Source organism: Pleurodeles waltl, chromosome 12 (assembly GCF_031143425.1).
Source record: "Pleurodeles waltl isolate 20211129_DDA chromosome 12, aPleWal1.hap1.20221129, whole genome shotgun sequence".
In the NCBI taxonomy this organism is placed as follows: domain Eukaryota; kingdom Metazoa; phylum Chordata; class Amphibia; order Caudata; family Salamandridae; genus Pleurodeles; species Pleurodeles waltl.
In genome coordinates, this window is record NC_090451.1 from 508,555,971 (window position 1) to 508,580,890 (window position 24,920).

The 24,920-nt window shown below is 44.9% G+C and overlaps 1 protein-coding gene across 1 annotated transcript in view; it reads left to right on the forward strand.

The window, feature by feature from the left end:
- The first annotated feature begins 1,107 nt into the window (after positions 1-1,107).
- The window catches only part of EXOC3L1 (exocyst complex component 3 like 1), a 123,718-nt gene continuing 99,905 nt past the window's right edge, over positions 1,108-24,920 (forward strand). The window contains exons 1-2 of the mRNA XM_069217303.1: positions 1,108-1,708; positions 23,875-24,035. Coding sequence (XP_069073404.1) covers positions 1,642-1,708; positions 23,875-24,035 — 228 coding nt within the window. The 5' untranslated portion in view covers positions 1,108-1,641. The remainder of the gene's footprint in view (positions 1,709-23,874; positions 24,036-24,920) is intronic.

Here is a 24,920-nt window from a genome sequence, read left to right on the forward strand (position 1 = left end):
TGATGTAGATGGCACCCTGCCTGCTGGGAGGTGCACGCCATGGGAAGGCTAACAAAGCCGTCATTGAAAGTTCATTCATCACATGAGGCCATAGGAAACCTACACTGTGTCACAGTCATATGTTTCCTACATCAAATGCCAGATGGGTGTGCTGGCCGTTGTGGGGAAGAGTGCCCGAAAGTATCTTATATTTTGTTGGCTGTTTGAAAAGGCTCTACGGAAACATCTGAAGTTATTGGATATTTGCTTAGAGAGGCAACGTATTGCTCTTAGGTTAAAATGGATTTTGCGGATACCCCCAAATTACATACCGTAGAGTAAAAGAACTATGGACATATATATAATGTTGCTTATTGTCTACATGAAAATGTGACACATAAGCATACTGGAAAGCTGGCAGATGTGTTCCCAAAGCGTGAAACAAAACAACTGTGCCAGTCTCCTGGCACTCACAATACTGCTGAGTCCAGCTCCACCGGAAATGAGGCCTCTCATACTGAGCGCCTAAGTATGCAAACGGTTTGACAGTCGGTGCTTTAACGGGCAGGTACTGTCCAGCACTGAATACCTGCACTTCTTTGATGTAAAAAGGGGAGTACCTGCATTACGCTGCACAGCTGCAGTGCATTTAACGGAAGAGTATCGGCACTTGTCAGTGGCAAACAGATACTCTAAAGAGTGAGTACCTGCACTTCTAGATCTCCATTTAAATCACTGGTGATATGTATTCACTTGGAATACTGAGGCACCAGTTATGAGTGAGTGTAAGTAACTACTGTAGATACTGCTCCGCAGCCAGTGACGCCCCCAGTACCCAGAGAGGCTTCGCACTCTTGCTTTCCTTTCCCATCGTCCCTGTCATTATCCAGCTCTCCTGCCGTCAACGGTCCTCTCTTGCGTCCCATTCTGTTTTTTGTCTGTGTGGCCATAATTGTCTCTTTGGGTCTCTTTTCTACGGCCGTTGTTTCCTGACACTCCCGCCCCCTCACCTATCCTTATTATTCCTCATTCCAGCTCGGCTGCCCTTATTATATCTCTCCCTCCTGCCCCATTGTCCTTCTCTCCTGCCCCTGCCATAGTCCCCTCTAGGCTCATGCCCCACATACTGTCCGTGGCGCTTCCTCTCCATGTCCCCCCTCTCTCCTCCCCACGCTGTTCCTCTCTTTTCCCTGCCGGGCTCTCCAACCCTTCCCTCTAAATTTGCTTCCCTTTCTGTCACCTTGTTATTCTGTTGCCGCCGCCTTGTTTCTCTCAATCTCTCCCTCCGCTATCTTTTATCCTAGCCCCATTCTTCCTTCCTTTGCCACCCCGGGCCCCGCCCTCCTGCAAACCCCCGCCCCGCTGCGTTCCCAATTCTGTTTTCCTGTCACACCCAAAACCTCCCTGTGTACCCCTCTTGGAATAGCTTCATGTCCTTCGTCGGCCCAGTCTCTTCTGTGCCCGGTCACCTCGCCCCCACTGCCCCCGCTCTCCCGTGCCCATTGTCTCCCACTCCGCCCTCCCCTCTCGTGGCTGGTTTCCTCTCCCAGCAGCATCCTGTGAGCCTGGCTGCAGCATGCGGGAGTGCTGTGTGAGCAGAGGAAGCCGCAGTCTGCGCCCAGCCCATCCCCCTGGCCTGTCCGGAGAGCTGCTGGGGGCGGCATGTCTGCCGAGGGGAGCCCGGGCGGCGGGCCGGCAGAGGAGGGGAGCCGTGGCGACGGCAGTGCAGGTGAGAGGGGCCCTCCTTCTACCCCACAAAAGGTTCAGTGAGCTTTGGGACCCCGAAGCAATACCAATGCCAGCAGGGCTGTGCTCGTTCCGGATACACGAAGGGACGGGGAGACCCCAGACAGGTACCTCTGCAGTGAGATGGAGGGCCCCGGGTTTGCCGTATATTCTGCGTCGCTGCTTCTTTGATTTCATTTGATATCCCTGATATTTCCCTACTTTCCCTTTCTTCAAGAAGTCGGATATGATTTTCAGTGTATCCTGACTCAGGTGTGGACACATCTTTGGTGTGAAGGACACTTGTCTAGACTTGGGGTTGAGCGACCTTCTGTCTGGCGCCGGTATGGAGCGCTCTTCCTTCTGGACCTGACAGGGAGTGCTCTTCTGTCTGGTCAAGGTGAGTGCACGTCTACACAAGGTGTGAAGCGCTGTTCTGTATGGCCCAGGCGTACAACTGTTTTCTCTGACCCAGGTGTGGAGTTCTGTTCTGACTGTCCCAAGCTGAAGCACGGCTTTGTCTGGCCCAGCTGTGCAGCGCTCTTTTATCTGGCTCAGGTGTGGAGCCCTCTTCTATCAGGTGTAGAGCACTCTTCTGTTAGACCCAGGTGAAGCCCTCTTCTACCAGGATCAGCTGTGGAGCCCTCTTCTGTCAGGTGTAGAGCACTGTTCTGTTAGGCCCAGGTGTGGAGGTTTCTTTTGTGAAGTTCAGGTGTACAGCGCACTTCTGTCTGGATCAGGTGTGGAGCGCTCTTCTGTCAGGCCCAGATGTGGAGCGCTCTTCGGTCTGGCCCTGGTATGTAGTGCACTTCTGTCTGGTCCTGGAATGTAGCGCACTTCTGTCTGGATCAGGTGTAGAGCATTTTTCTGTGTGGTTTAGGTGTACAGCGCTCTTCTATCTGAATCAGGTGTGGAGGGCTCTTCTGTTAGGCCTACGTGTGGAGGGCTCTTCTGTTTGGCCCAGGTGTGGAGCTCTCTTCTTTCTGTCCCAAGTGTGGAGCACGCTTCTGTTTGGACCTGGTGCGCAGCGCTCTTCTGTCTGCATCAGGTGTAAAGCGCTCTTCTATCTGGATCAGGTGTAGAACACTCTTTTGTTTGATCCAGATGTAGACACTCTTCTGACACTCTTGTGTCAGCCACATGTTTCAACACTATTGTTGTGAACCAGGTGTGGCATACCACTATTCCTTTTTTTGGTTTGGAACATCATTGACTCTATCCGGTTTTGAAGTGGGTGGTGCCAGGCTCACATTTGAAAGTTTTCTTGTGTCGTGCCCTCAGGAAGCTTGGACAGGATCTGCTTGGCAGGATGTTTCCACGCTATGTTTGTCTCACTTCCTGAGCACTCCAGCTTATTCCAGCGAAGGGAAGAAATAGTGACAATGAAAACAAGCGTTGGCAAAGTCAATAGTTCTTGCTATGCAAAAGCTATTGGCTTTGCCAATGTATTTTAGCCATGTTGCACTCCAGCGTGGCTGCTGTTCAACATGGCTAAGTTGGTGTCATAGAAGAGAGTGGAGTAGAATGGAATGGTCAAGAGTGGAGTAGAGTGTTGTAGATTGGAATGGCATAGAGTAGAGTCACACGGAACAGCGGACAGTGGAGTAGCGTAGAGTGGACTGGTGTACAGTGCATTGGCATAGAGTTTTGCAGATTAAATTGGCATAGAGTGCTGTGGCATGCAGTGTAGTGACATAGAGTGCAGCAGCATAGAATTCAGTGGTGTACAGGATCGTAGAATGCAGTGGTGTAGTTTAGAGTTGTAAGGAAATGCCTCTTTTTGCATGTTTGCCCCCCACATTTTTGGACTGATGCTGGTTTTTCAACTCTGAGAATGCACTGCGGTTTGCTAACCAGACCTCAGTGGCAGTTTTCGAACCCAAAACAAATTACATGTCAAATTGGCTATACCCAATTGGCAAGGACTGGCTTACTTATAAGTCTATAGTATACCCAGGGTAAGGAAGAGTATTCACTCAAGACTGCAGCACTGCTTGTGCCACTCTGTGTGTGACGAAGTACAAAATAGCTCCCAGCCTGCCACTGCAGAATGGAAGGACAGTGTTTACACCGCCAGCTTGACTTTGCCATTCAAAACAATGTCAAAGTCACTCTTTCTCTTAACAATATACGTAAGCCTTCCCAAGGAAGGCCTATAGACCCCTATGGTAAGGGGCTATGTGGTGTTAAGTAGGACATATATTTTTTAGATGTCGTAAAAGCAACACTTCCAAATTGTCTTTGGGGGATAAGTTAGTAGCCCCATTGGCTAACAGGGATTTACCAGTTGGCATCCCAGCCTGGCTACCTTCTGAATGGAACAACCTAACTGGATCATGCAATGTATCAAGTTAATCATGGCATTGCACCCAACCAGTTGCCCAGGTCGAATCTAATGTAAAAAAGTTTCGCAACTTTTAGAAAATTGCCACTCTGTACTCCAACTAGCTTAGCAGCTTCACAAAGGCCCTGTCACACAGACAGCTTTCTGTCCACCTGTGGAAGACTGCCAGGCTTAAGAACAACAGCAGTTGCTGCAGAGTAAAGGAGAAGCCTCTTTTGTCAAGGAAGTAGTGATAACACCCTGGAGCAGAATGCCTTTGTTCCTGTAGACAAAGTAAAGACAGAGCCAGAGAGAAAATACCTGTCCCCAAACATTTTTTTCCGTGGGAGTGTAATCTTCTGGTAGTCACACCTCTAGGGTGGGCCACCAAGATCCTGGCGACCTAAGAACAGTTGTGCCATCTTTAAAAGGGCAAGAATGTTGCACTCAGGTGCCACACATCACAGGAAGCACATCACTAGGAAGGAGGGCACCCAGTAGCCCCTTGGTTAGTGACCACATGGTTCCCTCGGGGCTCCTTCCAGGGCTGAATATGGCACCCCTGGCACTGTGCCCCTCAGATCATGTTGGATTTGGAGAGTGGACTGAAGAAGGACTACCAAGCTGCACCATTGGAAGGACTGCACTGCTGCGCTTTGAGCTAGTGAAGTTTGGACTGTGCCTGTGGCTCCTTGCTTGGGGAAAAGTTGTTTCCTGGCCCCAGATCAAAGCAGTGATCCAAGGATCAGTTGGCTGATCTCCTGGAACCAACTCCAGGGACACAAGAGCTGAAGAAGCCCAAACCAACAAGTTGGTAGCAACTACAGAAGTTTTGCTCCTACAGGTTGCCAGGGGCCAAAAGGGACAAATCTGAGCTAGCCAAAAGTTCCACTAGAGTCTACCCAACTCGTGAGTGCTGTCCAAGATCAGATTTGTCGCATTCAAGGGACACTAGCTCCCACCTAAGGACTTCACCCTAGCTGTGGTGCAAGGAGACCAGTAGCCCAACATTGGCTGGCCTTCTACTGCAACATAGAGGACCTCAAGGGAACCTGATCTCTGTGCCCAAAGTCGCCCTACTGCACCCGTGGACCAAGGAACAACCACAAAGACACCCCTGTTGACCGTAACACAACCGGGACATCCTTTGAGCATCTTTTGCCTGTATCCTCAGCATCAGTACCACTCCATTGATGTCTATGACAGTCATTCTGTAACGTTTGGAACTTGCCTTAACCCCTTTGCTGCCAGGCCTTTTCCTCCTCAGATGCCAAGCCTTTTTTTTGGCTATTTGGGGCAGTTCGTGTTTAGGCCCTTATAACCTTTTGTCCACATAAGCTACCCACACCAAATTTGCATCCTTTTTTTCCAACATCCTAGGGATTCTAGAGGTACCCAGACTTTGTGGGTTCCCTTGAAAGAGACCAAGAAATTAGCCAAAATACAGCGAATATTTCGTTTTTTGAAAAAAAAGGGAAAAAAGGGGTGCAGAAGAAGCCTCGTGATTTTTTCACTGAAAATGGCATCAACAAAGGGTTTGCCGTGCTAAAATCACCATCTTCCCAGCTTTCAGGAACAGGCAGACTTGAATCAGAAAACCCAATTTTTCAACACAATTTTTGCATTTTACTGGGACATACCACATTTTTGCTATTTTTTATGCTTTCAGCCTCCTTCCACTTAGTGACAGAAATGGGTGTAAAACCAATGCTGGATCCCAGAAAGCTGACAAAATTATGAATGCAGCAAGGGGTCATTTGTGTAGATCCTACAAGGGTTTCCTACAGAAAATAACAGCTGAAATAAAAAAATATTGAAATTGAGGTGAAAAAACCAACCATTGTTCTCAGTGTTTTACTCTGTAACTTTTTCCTGCGATGTCAGATTTTTGAAAGCAATATACCATTACCTCTGCTGGACTCTTCTGGTTGCGGGGACATATAGGGCTTGTAGGTTCATCAATAACCCTAGGTACCCAGAGCCAATAAATGAGCTGCACCTTGCAAGGGGTTTTCATTCTATATCGGGTATACAGCAATTCATTTGCTGAAATTTAAAGAGTGAAAAATAGGTATCAAGAAAACCTTTGTATTTCCAAAATGGGCACAAGATAAGGTGTTGAGAAGCAATGGTTATTCGACCATCTCTGAATTCCCGGGGGGGCCCATACTAACATGTGAATTACAGGGCATTTCTCAATTACACGTCTTTTTTACACACAGTCTTACATTTGGAAGGAAAAAATTAAGAGAAAGACATGGGGCAATAACACTTGTTTTGCTATTCTGTGTTCCCCCAAGTCTCCCGATAGAAGTGGTACCTCACTTGCGTGGGTAGGCCTGATGCTTGCGACAGGAAACGCAACATGGACACATCACATTTTTCCAAAGAAAACAGGGGTGTTTTTTGCAAAGTGCCTACCTGTGGATTTTGGCCTCTAGCTCAGCCTGCACCTAGGGAAACCTACCAAACCTGCATATTTTTTACAACTAGACACCTAGGGGAATCCACAAAGGGGTGACTTGTTTGGCTCTGACCAGGTTCTGTTACCCACAATCCTTTGCAAACCTCAAAATGTGGCCAAAAAAACACTTTCTCCTCACATTTCAGTGACAGAAAGTTCTGGAATCTTAGAGGAGCCACAAATTTCCTTCCACCCAGCGTTCCCCCAAGTCTTCCGATAAAAATTATACCTCACTTGTGTGGGTAGGCCTAGTGCCCGTGACAGGAAATGCCCCAAAACACAACGTGGACACATCACATTTTCTCAAAGAAAACAGAGGTTTTGTTTGCAAAGTGCCTACCTGTGGATTTTGGCCTCTAACTCAGCCGGCACCTAGGGAAACCTACCAAACCTGCGCATTTTTGAAAACTAGACACCTAAGGGAATCCAAGATGGGGTGACTTGTGGGGCTCTCACCAGGTTCTGTTCCACAGAATCTGTTGCAAACCTCAAAATTTGGCTAAAAAACACTTTCTCCTCACATTTCGGTGACAGAAAGTTCTGGAATCTGAGAGGAGCCACAAATGTCCTTCCACCCAGCGCTCCCCCAAGTCTCCCGATAAAAATGATACCTCACTTGTGTGGGCAGGCCTAGTGCCCGCTACAGGAAATGCCCCACAACACTATCTGGGCACATCAAAATGATCAAATACAAAACTACCTGTTTTTTTTTGGGGGGCGGGGAACCTGCTTTTTTGGTCCTGGGCTCAGCAGCCATCTAGGGAAACCTACCAAACCCAGACAATTCTGAAAATTAGACACCCAAGGGAGTCCAGGGAGGTGTGACTTGTGTGGATCCCCCAATTATTTCATACTCAGAATCCTCAGCAAACCTCAAATTTAGCTAAAAAAAATCACTTTTTCCCACATTTCTGTGTGGGATCACTGCACCAGGACAAATTTCCTACCACCCAATGTTCCCCTCAGTCTCCCAGTAAAAATGATACCTCACTTGTGTAGGTGGGCCAAGTGCCTGTGACATGTAAGAGCCAAAAACATGTTGAAATTGAGGGGGAACCAAATCGGGTCCAAAAGGGCAGTTTGAAAAAAAAACTTTTTTAGGCTGACAAGTGCAGAAGAATTTTTATCGGTATAGATGGGACAATGATGGGCGGAAGGTTCCATCACAAAAATGTGGGAAAAATGTGTGATTTCCAGCAAAGTTGGAGGTTTACAGGGCATTGTGTGTAAGAAAATGGTGCAGGTGCATGTGAAGCACACCACTCTGGAATTAACCAGATGTTTAGTTTTCAGATGTGTCTGGGTCTTGTGGATTTTTCTACATAGCAGAGTCCCAAAGTCAAAAAAGTGCAGCCCTCACCATTCCAAGTGGGACGATTTTGAGAGTTATCAAGCTCTCATGGTCCAAATGTAAAACCAAAACCCAAAATAATCAAATGTCTTCTTGCTTGCCGTGGGATAAGATGTTATAGTGTGCAGGGGAGAGCTGAAAGACTGTTACCCCCTTCAGTTGGGGTGGGGGCATAACCAGGCCCATACTGGTTGGTAGCCACCACCCCACTTTTTTTTTTAATTCCATGCCATCTATTAGACTTTCTGTCCCCCCCCCCGGTGTGGATCAGGGGTAATTGCCCCATCTGCCCACTGGTGGGCAGAAAAACTTTGGCCCCATTTATTTGGGGTGGGGATATGGCCATACCCACACCCTCTTATTTTGAAAAGAATTCTTCCTTGGTGTCTGGTGGGCTTTCTGCCCCCCTTGGGGCAGATGGGCCTTCCAAAAATAGGCTGATCTGCCCCCAAGGGGGCAGATATGGCCAACAGTAATGTGCCCCCATGGGGAGCGACTCTTGCCCAAGGGGCAGCCCCCCAAACAAAACACACACATACACACTCACCAATCCCCAGTGTCTAGTGATTTCTGCACCCTTTGGGGGCAGATTGGCCTAACAACAATAGGCTGATCTGCCCCTAAGGGGGGCAGAAATGGCCTAAATACAATTTACCCCCCATGGGAGCGACCCTTGTCTAGGGGTTTGCTCCCCATACATAAAAATATAAAGTAAATAAAAATATATTTATCCCTGGTGTCTAGAGGTTTCTGACTCCCCGGAGGCAGAAAAGGCCTAAAAATATTTTGCCCTCCCGGGGAGCGACCCTTGCCCAAGGGGCCGCTCCCCTAATGCGTAAGGATAATTTTTAAAAAACCTCCCTGGTGTCTAGTGATTTTTGCCTCCCTGGGGGCAGATCGGCCTAATTATATTAGGCTGATCTGCCCCTGGGGGGGGGCAGAAATGGCCTAAATATTATTTTTCCCCACTGGGGAGTGGCCCTTGCCCAAGGGGCTGCTCCCCTTATGTTCATTTAAAAAACAAAAATCCCTGGTGTCTAATGGGCATTTCTACTGCGCTCGGGCAGCAGAAATGCTTGCAGAGACAAGCATGTCTCTGCTGGCCCCCTCCTCCCAAATGCTGAGCATTTCTCTTCTGCAATCACGCTTTCGTGTGCTGACGCCACTGGGGAGGTTGGGGGGGAGTCGGGGTGGAAGGGTAAGCAATTCCCCTTTCAGCCCTGACCTGGGGGGGGTAGGGTGGGTGGCCCTCGGAGGGAGCGTTAGCGCTTCCCCTGAGGGCTGGTAAATGGACGTAATGGTTGGGTCCATGACGCCTCACAGGCGCAGCCATGGATGTAACCATTACGTCCATGGCATGCAAGGGGTTAAAAACGTTGTGGTGGCCTGGTAACTGTCCAAAGTATCCACTCTGGCCCCTAGACCTTTGTCCAGTCGGAATTGTTCGCTCAACCTGGGCAGTACAATCGAACTAGTTCTTTCAAACTTTTCAAAGGCTTACAAACTTTGTGTGCACCAATGCTTGTTTGTGGTTGCATTTAGAAGTGATAATATCTTTAAAAATATGTATCTCTGGAACCATTAGGTGGATTTTGTTCATCAAGGTCTCTAAAAATTCATTAAAATATTTATTTTTATAAATTGGTGTCCGATTTCTTTTGCGTTGTATGAATTTCTTATTTTTTTTCTTTGGTGCTGTTAAAAGCTTTACACTAAGTTCCTTTGCCAAGCCTAACTGCTCACAGCTACCAAGGTCTGAGCTTAAGATTAAGTAAACAAGCCTGAGTGGACTCAAATGGTATTTGCGATTGCACTGCACTATAACTTTCCACAACCATATCATATAGTACACCCAAATCTTCACAAGAGAGTTGCATAATAGAGTGCAGGGACATAGAGTGCAGTGATGCAGGTTGGAGTGGTATAGAGTGGAGTGATGTAGAGTACAATGGAGTAGGATGCAGTGGTGTAGAGGAGAGTGGCATAGAGTGTAGTCGCATAGAGTGGCAGAGAATAGAGTGGTGCAGAGTACAATACAGTGCCGTAGAGTGCAGTGGCATAGAGTGGAGTGCTACAGAGTGAAGTGGCATAGAGTGGAGTGATGCACAGCAAAGTGGTGTAGAGTGCAGTGGCGTAGATTGCATTAGCATAGAATGCTGCAGAGTAGAGTGGCATAGAGTTCAGTGGTGTAGAGTATAGTGGTGCAGAGTAGAGTGCAGTGGCGTAGAGTAGAGTGGTGTAGACATGTGTAGAGGGCATTGACATAGAGTGCATCAAGATATTTCAGTGGCATACAGTGCAACGGCCTACAGTGTGTGGAAATAGCATCGCCTAGTGTACTGATATGTTTTTATAATATTAAAGTATTTGTTTCACATTCCAGAATTAATGAAAAATGTGCTTCATTTGTGCTTTGCTAATTCTGATATATTCTGAAATACTTACACAGTTCTTTTAGTTGTTGTTGCGTGCTAGAAAAAAACGTTTCCTAACCCCAGTATGCAAGATTGTCATATAAATCCTCCCACTTTGAAGTCAAAGAAAGAAAAGTAAGCACCAAGTTTCCTGGAAGACAGAGCCTGGTATTTGACCTCTGTCTTTGAATGCACAGCAAATGAGACCAGATACAGACAAGATTTACTGGCCTGTTTATAGAATTGAGCATTCCTGGGTGAAAACAACGAAAGGTAGTGTGAAAAGACTTTGCTTCTTGGGAGAGACAAACTGAACGTAGACAGCCTAAACCAAATAAAGCCAGCAAATAGAAAGCCAGAAAATCTGAGTTACAAACCCCAAAGCCCATGGAATGCAACTGGCAGAATGCATACCCAGAGAATCTTTCAGACTGTCCCTTGACGTCTTTCACAAACCAGACAGTTGCGCTTATCTTCAACCTAAAAGGAGGCTAACCGGAAACGACAGGCAAAAGCCCTAATGGCTTTAAATGTACAAAGTTAGATCTCACCTTCTCAGACCTCAGTACAGTGTTCAGTATCTCTGATCTGCTTCCAAACCCTACACTTGCTTTCCAACATTAGCAGCAAATAAACAAACAGCAGTGGTCCAACCGTGCTTACTTGAAATTTGATAAGTCAATAGCTGATTTTAGGAGACTCAAAATAGGTAATCTTTTAATGGTTTATTCACTTTAATGAAAGTTCAGCCACAACGGATCTGTGAGAAGTTGTGTCTGGATTTCATTTTGAGAAAAAGTCCTCTCCAAATCATTGTGTATTAGGCTTAGTTTATAATCTTTTCGAAACAATATGCAATAAAGTAAATGGGACTTTTACATGATGTCTGCTTTTTAATAGGCACGTGAGACACATAGATGCATGTGTTGAAGAAAAATTATTTCAAGCATTTGAAGTACAAAATTACAAGGAATACCTTGCACATCAAGCATTCTAATAGAAGGCAATCTACATAAGCCCATTGTTAGGAGGGTAGTCTCTGTATACCCTATGTCTACTTGAGAACATTGATGTTTCGACACCTGTATTAATATCCTGGTCATTATCAGGTAAAGCGTGGAAAAGGTACTGTCTGTCATTTCTTTCAAAGATGCAGTAAAGGGTGCTTATGCAGCTCCTGGGGAGCGCTCCAATCAGAAGTGGAAATACTCTTTTAATGCCATATCATGGACTAGAAAAATATTCTCTTTACGACAGGGAAGAAAAGTTAATCAGCGTCAATATTTCATCCCTCATAGAGGGAGTAGGAACATTGACAATAATGGGGAAACATATGGAGACTGTGTTATCCACAGTCTGATGTATTGTATTCTTTTTTTATTTATTAATTCTGTGGCTCTGTTGAACAGTAGGCGAACCAACTACAGCTCCCCAAAGAGCATGAGAAGAAAGTTGCAACTATTGTTCAAGAAGGAAAGCTAGATTCCAACATACATTAGTGTAGTTATCCCTCTATGGGCCGAATTCTAAGTTGGGTCGAGTGGTAAGGAGGTGCTCCTGGGTTGGAGACTGCCTAACCTGATTACAGGTACACACGGAGCAGCTCAAAACAGGATTCATTCCTTTCCAGTACATGACATGTAAACACAGTCTGTCCATATTAGTTCCCATTTTGGGCCTAGGAGCTTGGAATGCAGTGGATGGAAGTAATTACTGTTTGTGATCATTGATTCCAGCCCACCTGCACTGTGCTACTTTTAATTGGCCACTGCGCAGCAAAAAAAAAGCCATATGGCTGAGAACAACTGGCTTTTTAGTGAGTGCATTTCAGGCGACATAGGTCTGGCTTCCCTCTAGAATGGAAATCCATGTCATTAAGACGTCTTTCCATGGTGAACACCTGTTTGGCCATGGAGTAACCGATGACCTAGGACAATATTGGAGAGACTGTGCCCTCGTAAATAAACTTCCTTACCCTGCCCGACTTCCTGTCTTCATCTGTCTGCAGCCTCCATCTTATATTGAAGAGAAGATGCAGAGGAAACACCTCACGTTTTCACCCCCTGGCAGACACCTATACATAGCAGAGCTCAAAATCCGTGCAAATGATCACCTGCTGTAGCTAGCGGGGCTTTTCGGGCGATTAAACTCTAGTATTGAACAGTAAACCAGTTTCTGACCTTTATAGCCGACTTTGTGCATTTATTTCATGTGGTCCCTTGCAATGGTGGTGGGACTTTTTCTTTCCTTAGTTCCTTTTTTTTCTGGTTTCCATTTTAGGCCTTGCCCTAGCGCGCCCCCCCCCCCCCTTGCTCATCATCTGAGACGATGGTTGGGGTGGGACATGATTGGTCATATCAGTCATGTGGCTGGGTCTTCACATCCTTCTTAATGTCTCCTGACAGCATACAGCCCTGCTATTAAGGTGAAAGGGGGAGTATTTAAGGGCGACTGCCTGTGACTCCTTCCCTGTTTGAGGCTTTTAGGAATCCCTTCCCCTTTCTTCTCTAACTATCCTCATCACCCCGTGACTCACATCCCACCTTCTAAAATCCTAATACTACTTGTTTCAACAGGACTATCATTACAGTCCCTTCTTGTTTAGTTCCAAAGCAGCAGGCACTCTTGTAGGTTTCACCTCATGGTTTCTGGGTGAATTCATTAATCCTAGACACAGCAATCAAGGTTGTCTCTTGCTTGTGTCATCTTTGCATCTGGGTGGCCTATTAGACCTCCTGGTGTCGTATCTCTGATTATCCTTGGGTCGATCCATGTCTGCTTCTGGACAAACTTCACAAACATACATCCGTGATGTATCTGGTTATCCTTTGGCCAGCCTTCTCTGCTTTTAGGTTGGCTTCATACGCTTACCACTCTGGAGTCTCAGATTATCCTGTGGTTGTATCACTGCCATTTCTAGATGGAACCTATTCTGTTCCTTACATCGACATACCTGGCGACCAGAGGATATAAACCCAATAAGGTAACTATGGTAGACATATGCAAATCAACTCTGTGCCGCTGAAGGTATGCTTTTATTCATCTAAAAGTTAGTCGCACCAAGTTTTGATCACTGCTCTGGAACACGTGCACAACACCAAAATTATACCCATATAGACCTCTCTAAGTTTACAACGTCTTACCAGCCATACATAACAAATGTCGTAACAACTTACTCAACCATTCAGAAAGTGCTTTAGGTCTTGCAAGGGATATAGAAAGTGCTATATAGATAATAAACCACCGCTCCGCTTCTGATGTTCTATTGTTGACCTCTCTTTGAGGTAGTTAGTGCCAGTGATAGAGGGGGCCTCTGAATTTTTACAGATCCCGACTTGCTTTAGAACCAATATGGACTCTCTTTGCATTTCGACTACAGAATTATCTTTGCTGGGGGAGCAGTTCAGAACTGCACTTGGCACAGGTTACAGATGCAACGCATCTTACTGGCTGGCTGAGAAGGCGGAGGTGCCTCTTTGTTTTACCCTCACCCTGCTGCATCATCTATCGAGTAACTCCTGGATCCCCGTAGCGGTACTACATAATTTCCCATCCTCTGAAACAATGACAGGCACCAACAGGAGTGTGGGTTTGTTAGCTGGGATGTCAGTCACTTCATTCATACACAAAGGTCCCTTGTCCCCTTACCTCCTTGGTACTGAATGTATTGCGGACAGTATTGCCACTTGAGTAACACTTACACATGTGTCCCTATTGTTTGGGCCATGTTTCCTTCCCATCAGCTGTCTGGGGAATCTCCCTTGCAGTGCTTTTATGAACATTTGACAGCTGACCTAGTATTAAAATTCCAGAGTTTTCTTTTCCTGGGTACATCTCTTCCATCCTCAGAGCAACCATGCTCTTTTCCCAGAGGTCTGCCTAACTGGAAGCCTCCTTCGTTTTAAGAGATGCTTGATTCATATTTAATATTGCTGGTGCTGTGCAGAGGTAATGTTCCTGTTCACAAACCATACACTGTCTCAACATAAACTACCCCAGCTGCAGATAACAGATCTTGGTGCTTTTGTTTGCTGTTAGCCTACGACTGTGGAAAAATGCATGTGTCCTTAATGGATGACTTTAGTTCGATTTGGCATGATGCACACACTTTAATCGATTATATGGGGCAAACAGCACTTTGCTAGCCTGGCAGGGGTATGTCTAGTGCTCCAAGCGAAGAGATGGGAAACTGAATATGAGATGGGACGTGTCAGACTGACATATCCTCAATTAAAGCCAGACAATTGTTTTATTCTGAGCTTCCACGCATGTTTGCAGCAGTGATTTACTGATTCTGCTGTTGTTGCCATAAGCAGCAGCTACGAAAAACTGCGGGTAGCAATTGCTATTCCTGTTAGCTTTTTGTGACCTCGTTGGTCTTCTTTGCAATCCCTTTGATTAACATTACTAATATTTCAATTGTAACCAATTATCTAGTGTAAGGTCCTTTGGTTATACTGTTTATTTAAATGCAGCAGCCTCTATTTTTCTGTCACCGAGACTCAAAGATCTTGTGGTGTTACTTCCTGTGATGTCAAAGAGGTCAAAATGCATGTGATGTAACTTCCCCTACCTTTGTGATTGGCGTTTCATCTTCCCCTGTTGCTGTGTCAGTTTGTTTTGGAAAACGGCTATTTTAGCATCCCACTGGCTAAGGGAATATTTTCAGTGATGCTGTTGGTAGCCTCTGTCATCTACATACTGGTGTATCGCAGTGTCCTCTTTCTTGGCGTAGTAGAAACGGGTTATTCAGCTTGAAAACTCTTGATGGAGTGTAGACTTTCTAAAAAAAAGAGCATGTTAGGAACGGTAAGAGATCCCCTCGCTGGACGCCCATTGATTGCCTGGATTCACTAGAAATGTCTTCCCATCTTTTTAAAATGTAAAGAGGAACTGAGCTCTTACGTCTTCAAAAAAACATTTTTCTTGCCAATCAACTAGACCCTTGGGCTTGAGTATCTACTTCTGAATTAATTCAATGAGGCCACCTTTAGCAGCTGTAGACTTGAACATCTGCAGATTTGGCTGAGAAACACCTGCACAGCAGAGCACCAGAATGAAATCCATTATGATGCATTTGAAATTAATCTCCAGACTCACCTTTTCTAAATTTCCTTCCTATGCAGTTCTAATAATAACCAAGCGTAGACTGTGCTATGCCAATGTGCTTATCCTTATTCCGATTTCGACATGAGAAAAATGGCGGTTCATTATGCAAAGGAAGAGGCCGCGTTCTTTGAAAGACAGGTCACTTAGAGTGAACCTGTGGTGCTTTATCTCCAAGAGGATTCACCTTTCTGTAAGGTTCTTCATATGGGTGCCACCTTCCACCTGCTGTCGAACATATCCCTAAGACTGTTATTTAATATATTTTTTTTAATTAATGTGTAGCACAGGGAACTGTTAGATCGTCATAAGGCCCCATTTATAACCTCACTTCCCAAAAACGTCCTGGAAGAAGTTACTGCTGATCAACTGCAGACAGTTCTGACTGCTCCAATATCTAAGACAAAAAATATTATATGTGGGGAGGAATGAAGACTTAACCTGAAAGAGCTCCTCTCGCCCTGTCGTCTTTGGTCAACACATCACCTGATTGGGAAAGGTCAAGAATTTCGGTATTGGTTTGGAAGCCAATATGTTCCTCAGCCATTAGACCACAGGTGTTGTAGGCTCCTGCTGTTTCCAAATTAACACAGCAAAGGATATTTTGGCTATTGGATCGGTCCTCACAGGGCATGGGTGACCTGAGCAGCTGTGCGCCACCATGCATTATTGTTGCCTACCTACAACTCAGCTTCACCGCATGCGGAAGGCTCAGAACACAGCAGTGTGAATGGATCTATGTTTTAGGAATAGGACCATTGTATTCTATTATATTCATTTTCTTTTTTTTAGAAACATTTTTATTGAGCAAATGCTCAGCTTACACATTTGGCATCATAATGAAACAATAGGGTAAAGCATTGTAGAGATATAAAGTCCCTCCTCACAGTCACAATCAGCAAGTAAGCAATATTGTGTAATCAAGGCATATATGGTCCAATTGCGACCCCTGAGAGGCCTCTGTGAAGGTGAATCTTTGCCTCAGGCATCCCCTAGCCCCTTCCCTAGTGTCTTATATTAACCTCTATGCTCAGCCCAGAGGGTCCAGATCTTTTCAATTTTTTTAGGCCATCCCCGACTCTTGTAGATCACCTGTTCGGTCCGTTGGCTCCAATCCAGGTCTCTCTTTATGTTATTCATTCTTAAACCCCAGCCAATGATTTGAGAATGGCACATCTCCATCTTCTTGACCAACTCGTCTTTAATTTTCTATTTACAGCAGTAGCTCCCTTTCTTTTCATTTTCCTATTTGATGTAAATAACTTCCTTCATATGTACGGGAGCCCAATTCGCCGATGTTCTTAAAAAAGGAATCTGAAGACTCCCCTTTGCCAGCTGTCATGCTTTGATAGTTTTTTGCAAAACAAGCACCAAGAAAGAAGACACATTTTTTCCCCCACATGGGGTCTCAAGTGAAATTCACACCGAGCTCAGAAGCTGGCCAAAAACAGCATTGGCTGAAAATTGCCTTCATGCCATATACAGAGCAAGCATTGTTCTGCCTTACGACAGCCCGCCTCAAGTTAGATGTTGTGGTGCTGTTCTCATCTCCCTCCATTGTATGGGAACTGGTCAGTGGCTTCCTGCCAGTGTCCAAGATGTGTTGTCCGTTGTCTTCAGTACTTTGTATTGGTTTTGATGTTGAGAAGAGGTCGCCATTCACCTGAGAGGATTTGTACCTGGAGTTTGTTTCCACAATGGTGGGTCTAAACCTTTGAACATGGCAGTATGCGAAGGCTGCTGCCACCGTCCCTGGAAGCTCGGAGCTTTGCTACCCAATGAGGATACAACTTACCCTGATAAAGGAGACAGAGTCAAGGCCCCGCTGACTGACACCTACATGGAGGCCCGAAGTGTGGTGAGTGTCTGCCCATTATCCAGGGGGTTTGCAGACCAGCTATGCCAGGCTGACAACCAGATCTTACAATCATCAGCAGAGAACTGCAGAGGAGCCCTAAGCCTCTGTTGTCTACCGTGAGAGCCTCTTCCCCTGTGCTGTTTCTTGTCAGCCTGACACCTGAACACCTGCTCTACACAGTTGCACTAGCGCCCATGACCTAGTGGGATACATGTATATGGCGCTAGAAGGTTTGCTTCATCCCACTTTGGCTGTCTGAAGTAGCTTCATCAACCACTTAAATACCTCAGAGGATCACTAGGGTTTCCCCCTGGCGTACAGCACTCCTGGAGTGTCCTTTTTCATGTGGACCTAGTCATGTTGAGGACCTAGGTGCTGGGACTGCTGTGGAAAATGATAGTACTCACCCAGGATATATCCCAGTAACCATTGGCTGATACAGAGCCTGGCGTTATGCCCTGATAAAACTCTGGTGCTGGAAAATATGTAACCAGACAAATAATCCAGTTTCCCTGTTCTTTGTGAGTACGAAAGTGCCACAACCATGTGCACTGGTGTAGAGGTGCATTGGTGGCATAGAGTACAGTGTTATCAATCGTACTGAGAAAGCAGTGGGGATCAGCGTGGACCTTGCAAACTGTTTCTTGAAGAATTTCTCTGATGAACAAGTTCACAAATCTGAGGAATATGTATCGCCAGGGTCAATAGTTTGTTGTTTATTTATTTTGTTTAAAGTGAGTTCCAACTTAGTTAACACTTAAGTCCTTGAGAATGGCAGTGGAAAATGTTTCTAGTGAGATTAATGTGACGTTCTTGTTTGGGACCTTTGTTAGAGAAAAGCATATGTGTATAGATGTAGGTGAAAGTGACATTGGGAAAGGCCGTTCATTTTTTTCAGTAATATCCATTCTTTCAAGCAATGCGAGTTTTGATTCACCAGACTTGTGAATTGAAAACTGGATAACCTGGGTAGCTGGACAGCTAGTTGTACAATAGCGAAGACCAATCTCTTTTCTTGAGATTTTAGAAGAATGCAGTATCGAGATTTGATATCAGTAAAGTATCTCTGACACGCATACTGATTAGACTAGTTTAAAATCATTTGCTATGAAGTTTTTGCAGGGAGGGGGGGGTTTATGCACCTTACTTATTGACAAGGAAGATGGCATTGCTAGGCTGTACAAGAGCGTGGAAGCTGATGGTTAAAGAGCTGTGAACAGAGAGGGATACATTGCAGCTTAGTTTTACATTTGTACCTTGATGAGAAGTAGGGCTGTAGGGTGTGGGAGGGGTTGTTGTTAATAAGGTATCACTGATATGAAATAGACCCTTGTCAAAGGCTTGGCGTGGCTGATCACTGAAGGAGCATGACTGGAAGTGGCATTGATAGGAAATATGACTGATACAACTCGAGTATGAACCATGTTACTGAGGTGATGTATGTCAAAGTGCTTAAGTGGTCTGGAAGTATATGCCCTGCAGATGGAGTGAGTTGCGTTATGGACCTGGAAGCAGTCTGGGTTTCAGCTGTGCATCGACTGCACCGAGGGTTGTAGCTACTACAGTGGTTGTGTGTACGAGATACTTCTCTGTAGTGTGCACTTTGAGCTTGAGAGGCTGGCTTTGGTCATGAGATAATATGTGGTGGGTGGCGTTCAGTGGTGGATGAGTAACGCTGCTTTGCAGTGGTATAGTTTGGGGACAGTAAGTTCAGAGCCAATTACGAATGGTGCCTAATACTTGGTATTTGCAACTCTTTAGTTCGTGTTGGCGCATGCCTTATTTGCCACTCACTCTGCTTTGTGATCACGTAAGATTGTTTGCATTCTGGTAGATATGCCTCAGCACGGGTCCCACGGTAGGGCTGGTTCTGGTGGCTTGAAACCTGGGTGGATCTAAAAATTGACTACGCGATTCGAGCCAGGAAAAAGAGAAAGTAAATTCTGCTCACAGATAAATCCAAGATGGCACCAGCATGGGCGGCTGGAGCCTGAGATCCTGGCTTTGACACACAGTAGGCTGAATATAGAGGCTCCAGAGTGAAGCCACGGCACATCTGAGAGTAGGCACTGCAATGCAGCCTACAGAGATAGCCCTGCATCAAACCAGAAATACAATGGGTCGGTATGATGCCACCAGGCCACTGTGGCATTGGCGTGAGCTGGGGGACATTGATGAGCCCAGGCTGGGACCAGCCTGGGTTTAGCCTTGAGAGCTTGTCTGCTGAATGACCACTAGAGAGACTGGTGAATCGGTGGGATATTACCCCCAGAGGACTTACCAGAGGTTACAACTGAGGAGTATATGGACTGAGGGGAGATGATCTCTACGGTGGTAAACCGCAAGTATGTCTTCCAAAGAATGATCTAGAAATCTAGCTTTTCTAGCCTAAACAGACATCCTCGTCACATATGTCCGGAAGACATCCATCTGCCGAATCTAACTCTTCGATTGGACCTAACGAATGATTTGCAGTTCATTACAGAGTGTTGAAAGCAAGGTAACATCTGGAGAAATCAGCTTAGAGGACTTGAAGACAAAGGTTGCAAAATGGAAAAAGAGGGTTACAGGACTGGAAATCAAGGTAACAGCTAGAGGTACGACCCAAAGAGCAGGAGGGTAACATACAGTCATCATGAGTTATGTCTGCTTTAAGGATTGGGCTGGGTCTCTCATGTTGCTTTTGGAATAGCAAGTTGAGCTGGTGGAAAATGTGACAAGAGATTCAAGACCCAGGCTACTAGTAGAGTCCCACCTATTCCTGAGATGGAGAATGTCGAGGCATTGTTGTTTAATTTTCTGGGGCAGGAGATGCTTGAAAAACAATCTGTGATCTGACGGAGGATCTGAAAAACCGCTTGGCTCCCTCCCTACAAGAGGGCCTGGAATGAAGAGGTCTCTGAGTGCTGCGACTGCAGCTCTGCAGATGGGCAGTATATCTCAGTGGCCAGCTGTCATGCAAAAGGTGTGTGAAGAGCATCTCTGAAGTTCAGTGATGGGTTGTCATATTTGCAGACCTGAGCCATGCAGGAGAGGCACTGGGAACTTCAGAACATAAAGAATGAGTTAATGGACTTAAAATGTGACTCACCTCACTGGTACTCAGCGCAGCCTAAGGTAACTACAGAGGACCCCACTTCTTCATACACCCCGATGCAGTCCAGAGTCGCTCTCCTGGACAATCTAATCTTAAGACGTTTTGGGCAGAAAACAAAGAGATGGGAGGTGGCAGGAAGGCCATATCCCGCAGCCTGGTAATTTGGACTTGCAATGACCTGTCCCTATTACCACTGGAGGCCAGGTTGAGACTTTTGCTGTTACAAGGGATGTGTTACCCTTGTTTATGTATTCATTCATTTCTAGAACACTTTGGTACCCTAACTTGCATCCTTGCGCTAAGCTGCAGCCACATGGTATTTAGCAGAAAACAGATTTATTAATTGACAAAATGCCAAGTTTCTAATGAGTTGCCAATGGATAACTGATCGACCAGGAGACGGAATGATTGAAAGAGGGAACTACATAACATGGCTGCAACAAAGGAAAACAGTAGACAGTGATGTCTACATTTAAAACAATGGGAACAGACATCCTTTTGTGTGATGTCTCCATTTTCTGCTGACCCCTTCCATCTTTCTTGTGTTTTCTGGTTAGTTTATAGGCTTGCCAATGATGTTGCATTGGTTAAAAATAATTTTGTCAAATACAGGGCTTCCATTCTACGTACTTGCTATATTTAGGCATACGTGTCTGCAAAATGCTGCGGGAACCATTGTATTTATTATTTTTAGATCCAAGGTGGATTAGAAACTTTAAAAACAAGCATTTGCAATACAATGGGTCTCGTGTTGGCTTGAGTTAGAGCTATTAGCGTTATAAATTCCTAACTGGACTTTTCTGGTGACATAAATTGAAAATGAAAAGTAAAACAGTTTACATAAGCAAATCAATTCAAACCGCCATGGCGGCCAGGAGTGTGAATGCGAAGGAGAGACACAAAAGAAAAAAGAAGTTCGCTCACTGTCAAACATATCGACAAACGTGCAATTATCCAGGTAACAGGGTCGTTTCCCGAGGCGATAACAAAACCGCCCCAAGGCAGGACAAACATAAAGCGTTTACCAATGTGATGAAAGGAATTTTGAAAGGCAAGCCCTCGAACGAGTGAAAGTCATGGGTATGAGATGGGCGTTGTTAAAAGCACACATAGATACCAACACATCGGAAAAGCAGCGCTTGCGGGCTGCCATACTCAACCTAAAAAGAGCAAGAGGGGAGTGCAATTGGGAGTAGACGAATGGGAGGGGGCAGCAGCACATGAACAAGAAAGCATGGTGGAGAAGCAAACACGCAGAACATGGAAGGGGGTGCGGTGGAAAAGCCCAAGGGCAACAGTGCAACACGTTTCAAGGCAGAGGGGGAAAGAAAGGAACTCAATAGAGACAGTTAGAAAACACATGCACTCTCATGGAGTGCTTAATCAAAAAGAAAAAAAGTAGCAACTGAAAAGTAGGGAGTGAAAAGACACAAGTAATAAGGTAATAGATGAGGGACATCCACAAGAAGAGAAAGGAAAGCCCACAAAATCTAACAAATAAAAAGCAAGCAAATGAGCAACACACCATCCATTGGTAAGCAATGGGCGGGCTGTAAGCCCACTGTAAGCTTTAATAGGTCTTTTCATATCCTCCGACGAGACAGTTTGTGCTTGTGTAGGCAAGACATAAAGAAGAACAGATTCAGGTCTTATAGTAGCCACGAGCTGTGCATTGAGGGCATGTAGTGTTTTTAACTGTGAGCTAACCAGCATCAAAGCATCGGCATTGCGGAAACAACAGATTCCGGCTGTTGCCTCTAGGAACCATGAATGTGCATGTTGGGAAATATAATTTTTTTGCCATGTAAACATAAAAAAGATTGCCCTCTTTCACATCTCTAGCCTGCCAGAGAGGGTGCTTGGATGCTAGGGACACTGCATTACTGACACAATGGAGTGTTCTGCTGATGCCTGATTTAAAGATGACCTTAAAGGTACAAATGCTGAACACATTTTTCGGTGTGGCATATAGACAGCTTTAAATATTTCACCACTCTCATGTAATAAATGTTATAGACAATAATAAATAAACGGGTTGAATCAGCAATCTTCATCCACTAATCTGTTTAACAGTCTTTCACGTTTTGTTTCCGGTCATCCTAGGATATATTATGGGGCATTGGGTCAGCCTTCTTCAGCAAATGTCTCTCTTGTCCAGAGTGTCATGTGATTTTGTCTGATCATATATTCACATCTGTATTAAAATAAGTGTGCTTCAGTGCTAGGACAGTGGGCCAATACTTATTTGCCAATGCTTTTTGTTTTCCATTTGTTATCCTTTTTTAGTAGGTCTATCTTGACTGGACTGGGGGCTGTTTGCAAGACGCATTGTTATCAGGTTTTTTAGAGATTACAAAAAGTGGACTTTGGCTGCACCCAAAGGAAATCTCTCACCTCATGCCATTGGCTATTTGCGGTATAATTCCACCTTCCGGAAAGTGATTCTGTTGGAATGCATATGGGACTATTTTACTCCTCAAAGGTGTATTTACTCATCATACTGTTTGTCACATTCATTTCTTTAGTTTCTGTATGCCTGCTGTACAGTAAACAATCCTGTTTTGGTACATTTTTCCAGTACTAGCAAATGCAGCAGGGAAGGCTTTTATGTGATAAATCGCTTGTGTATGTAAAGAAAGTAAGCAACATTTGTCAATGCAGGTGTTTACATGCTGTGGTACTTTAAAGCAGGACTTGCTTGGCTTTACCATTACTTGATTTTTTACTCATCCACGTGGTTTTAAGCTATATCTTCAGGTTACAGTATATCATAGCAAATAGCTCCCTTTCTTTGCATCTATATAAATTATAGATGTCTGTAATATGTATTAAAACTCAAAAGTTAGTGTATCTGTTCTAAGTACAGCTGCTTGTTGGGAGTCACCTGCATTGTTCTATCAAAATTGTATGCGACTCTTCGCATTAAATTTACAATTTACAATTTTATTTCAAGAATATGATCACCACATTTAGGTGGTACCATGTTTTCTTATTCATTCTTCTTTTTGGTAGCACATGCTTGCAATAAAAACGGCCATCACTCCAGCTTGCCACATCTTGACCCTTTAGATTTGCCAGTGCTTGTTATTTTCCTGCTTTACCAACTGGTGATAAAGTATGTGTTGAAGACATTATCTCTCTTTCAAAATGTATTGTCCTTTCGGAAATGTTCTTACTTTTAAAAACACGAAGTGAATTACCCATGCTTTAAAATATTATCTGGGACTCTTGCAAGAAGAATAAATATAACTAAGGCCTTATCCTGTCCCTATTTAACAATTTCAAGGGGGAATAGTCTCAATTTCAGAGTTAATAAATTCTATTGTATTGTGTTGTATGATGGTTGCACCTTTTTGAAATCAACTTTGACACAGTGCAGTTTAAGGAAAGATGAGGCATGCTCCCCTCTTGCCCGCTTGGTATGTTGCTGGGGTTGCATGATGAGTGGATGTTGAAGTAGATAAGCAGAGAGGAAAGATCATAGAGGATATACAGGGTAGTAGAACAGATCTCATGGGGGCACAACACTTTCTGATCCCTTCTCGCTTTGTCTATAGGTGAGGAGTGGCCAGAGCTGGAGAAAGCGGAGAAGCTTGCACGCGGAGCGGCTTTGAAATGGGCTTCAGGAATGTTTTACCGCCCGGATCAGCTGGAGGGGCTCAGTCACTATCGAAAGAGAGAGGTGCAGCGGAACAACTCCATCCAGTCCAGGCTGAAGGTAGGTGATGAGGACATGTAATTTCTGTTCCCAGCTAAAGGTGGGTACTGGTGGAAAGCGTGACCCCAGTGTCAACTCCTTCCACTTCTGCCTTAAGTTGTCTGCTAAGGGCAGGTAGAGTGGATACTGTCCATCTGCTTTCCTTCAGTCTCTGCAGGCCTAGACGCCTTGAGTTCTCTGAGAGTCAGATAAAGCACAAGCTTCAATGCAGTAATCTTCTGTGAAGCAGCTGACCTTAAAACAGAATCTTGTACAGCAGGGTTGACTGAAGCATGAAAAATAAGGTCCAATTCTATTGGACAAACAGTGAGAACAGATGAATGTCAATGTTAAGTGCTCTAAGCCGGAAAGACAAGCTGCCCTGGATGCATTGATATTTGCTGTGGAGACCTTTATTTGACTCAGAACGTGGCTCCTGAGAAGGTGGAGTGCATCTTGATTTAGTCAATTTTCATTTTTTTAATAGCATTTTATTAGCATTTAATAGACAACAAACAAATTGGAAAGAATTGAAGAAAGGTTGTGTTCCTAGGGGGTAGAATATAATTGCTCCCCTGGTAAGCATTTAGATTTTTACTGTAGTTAGGATCATTCTTTGTGGTTCAGAAGCATGTTATTAAACCAGATAAATTCGGTGACCGGGTATTAACATTAAGTATGTGTTATTAGGGCTACTATTAAGTTTACTAGAGGTGAGGTCATGCAAACTGAAGTCACAGGATTGTTTCAAATATTTCCTAATGATGACTTAAGTAGCTGGGTTTCAGGGAGCTGGCAGCTTTGGAGGAGGCCAGTTGAGCTAATGATGGGGAGTGGTTGTAAGATGTCACCTCCCGTGGCTGGGGCTAATTCTTTTAACTCTTCACAGGGTCAGATTGAGGCTGA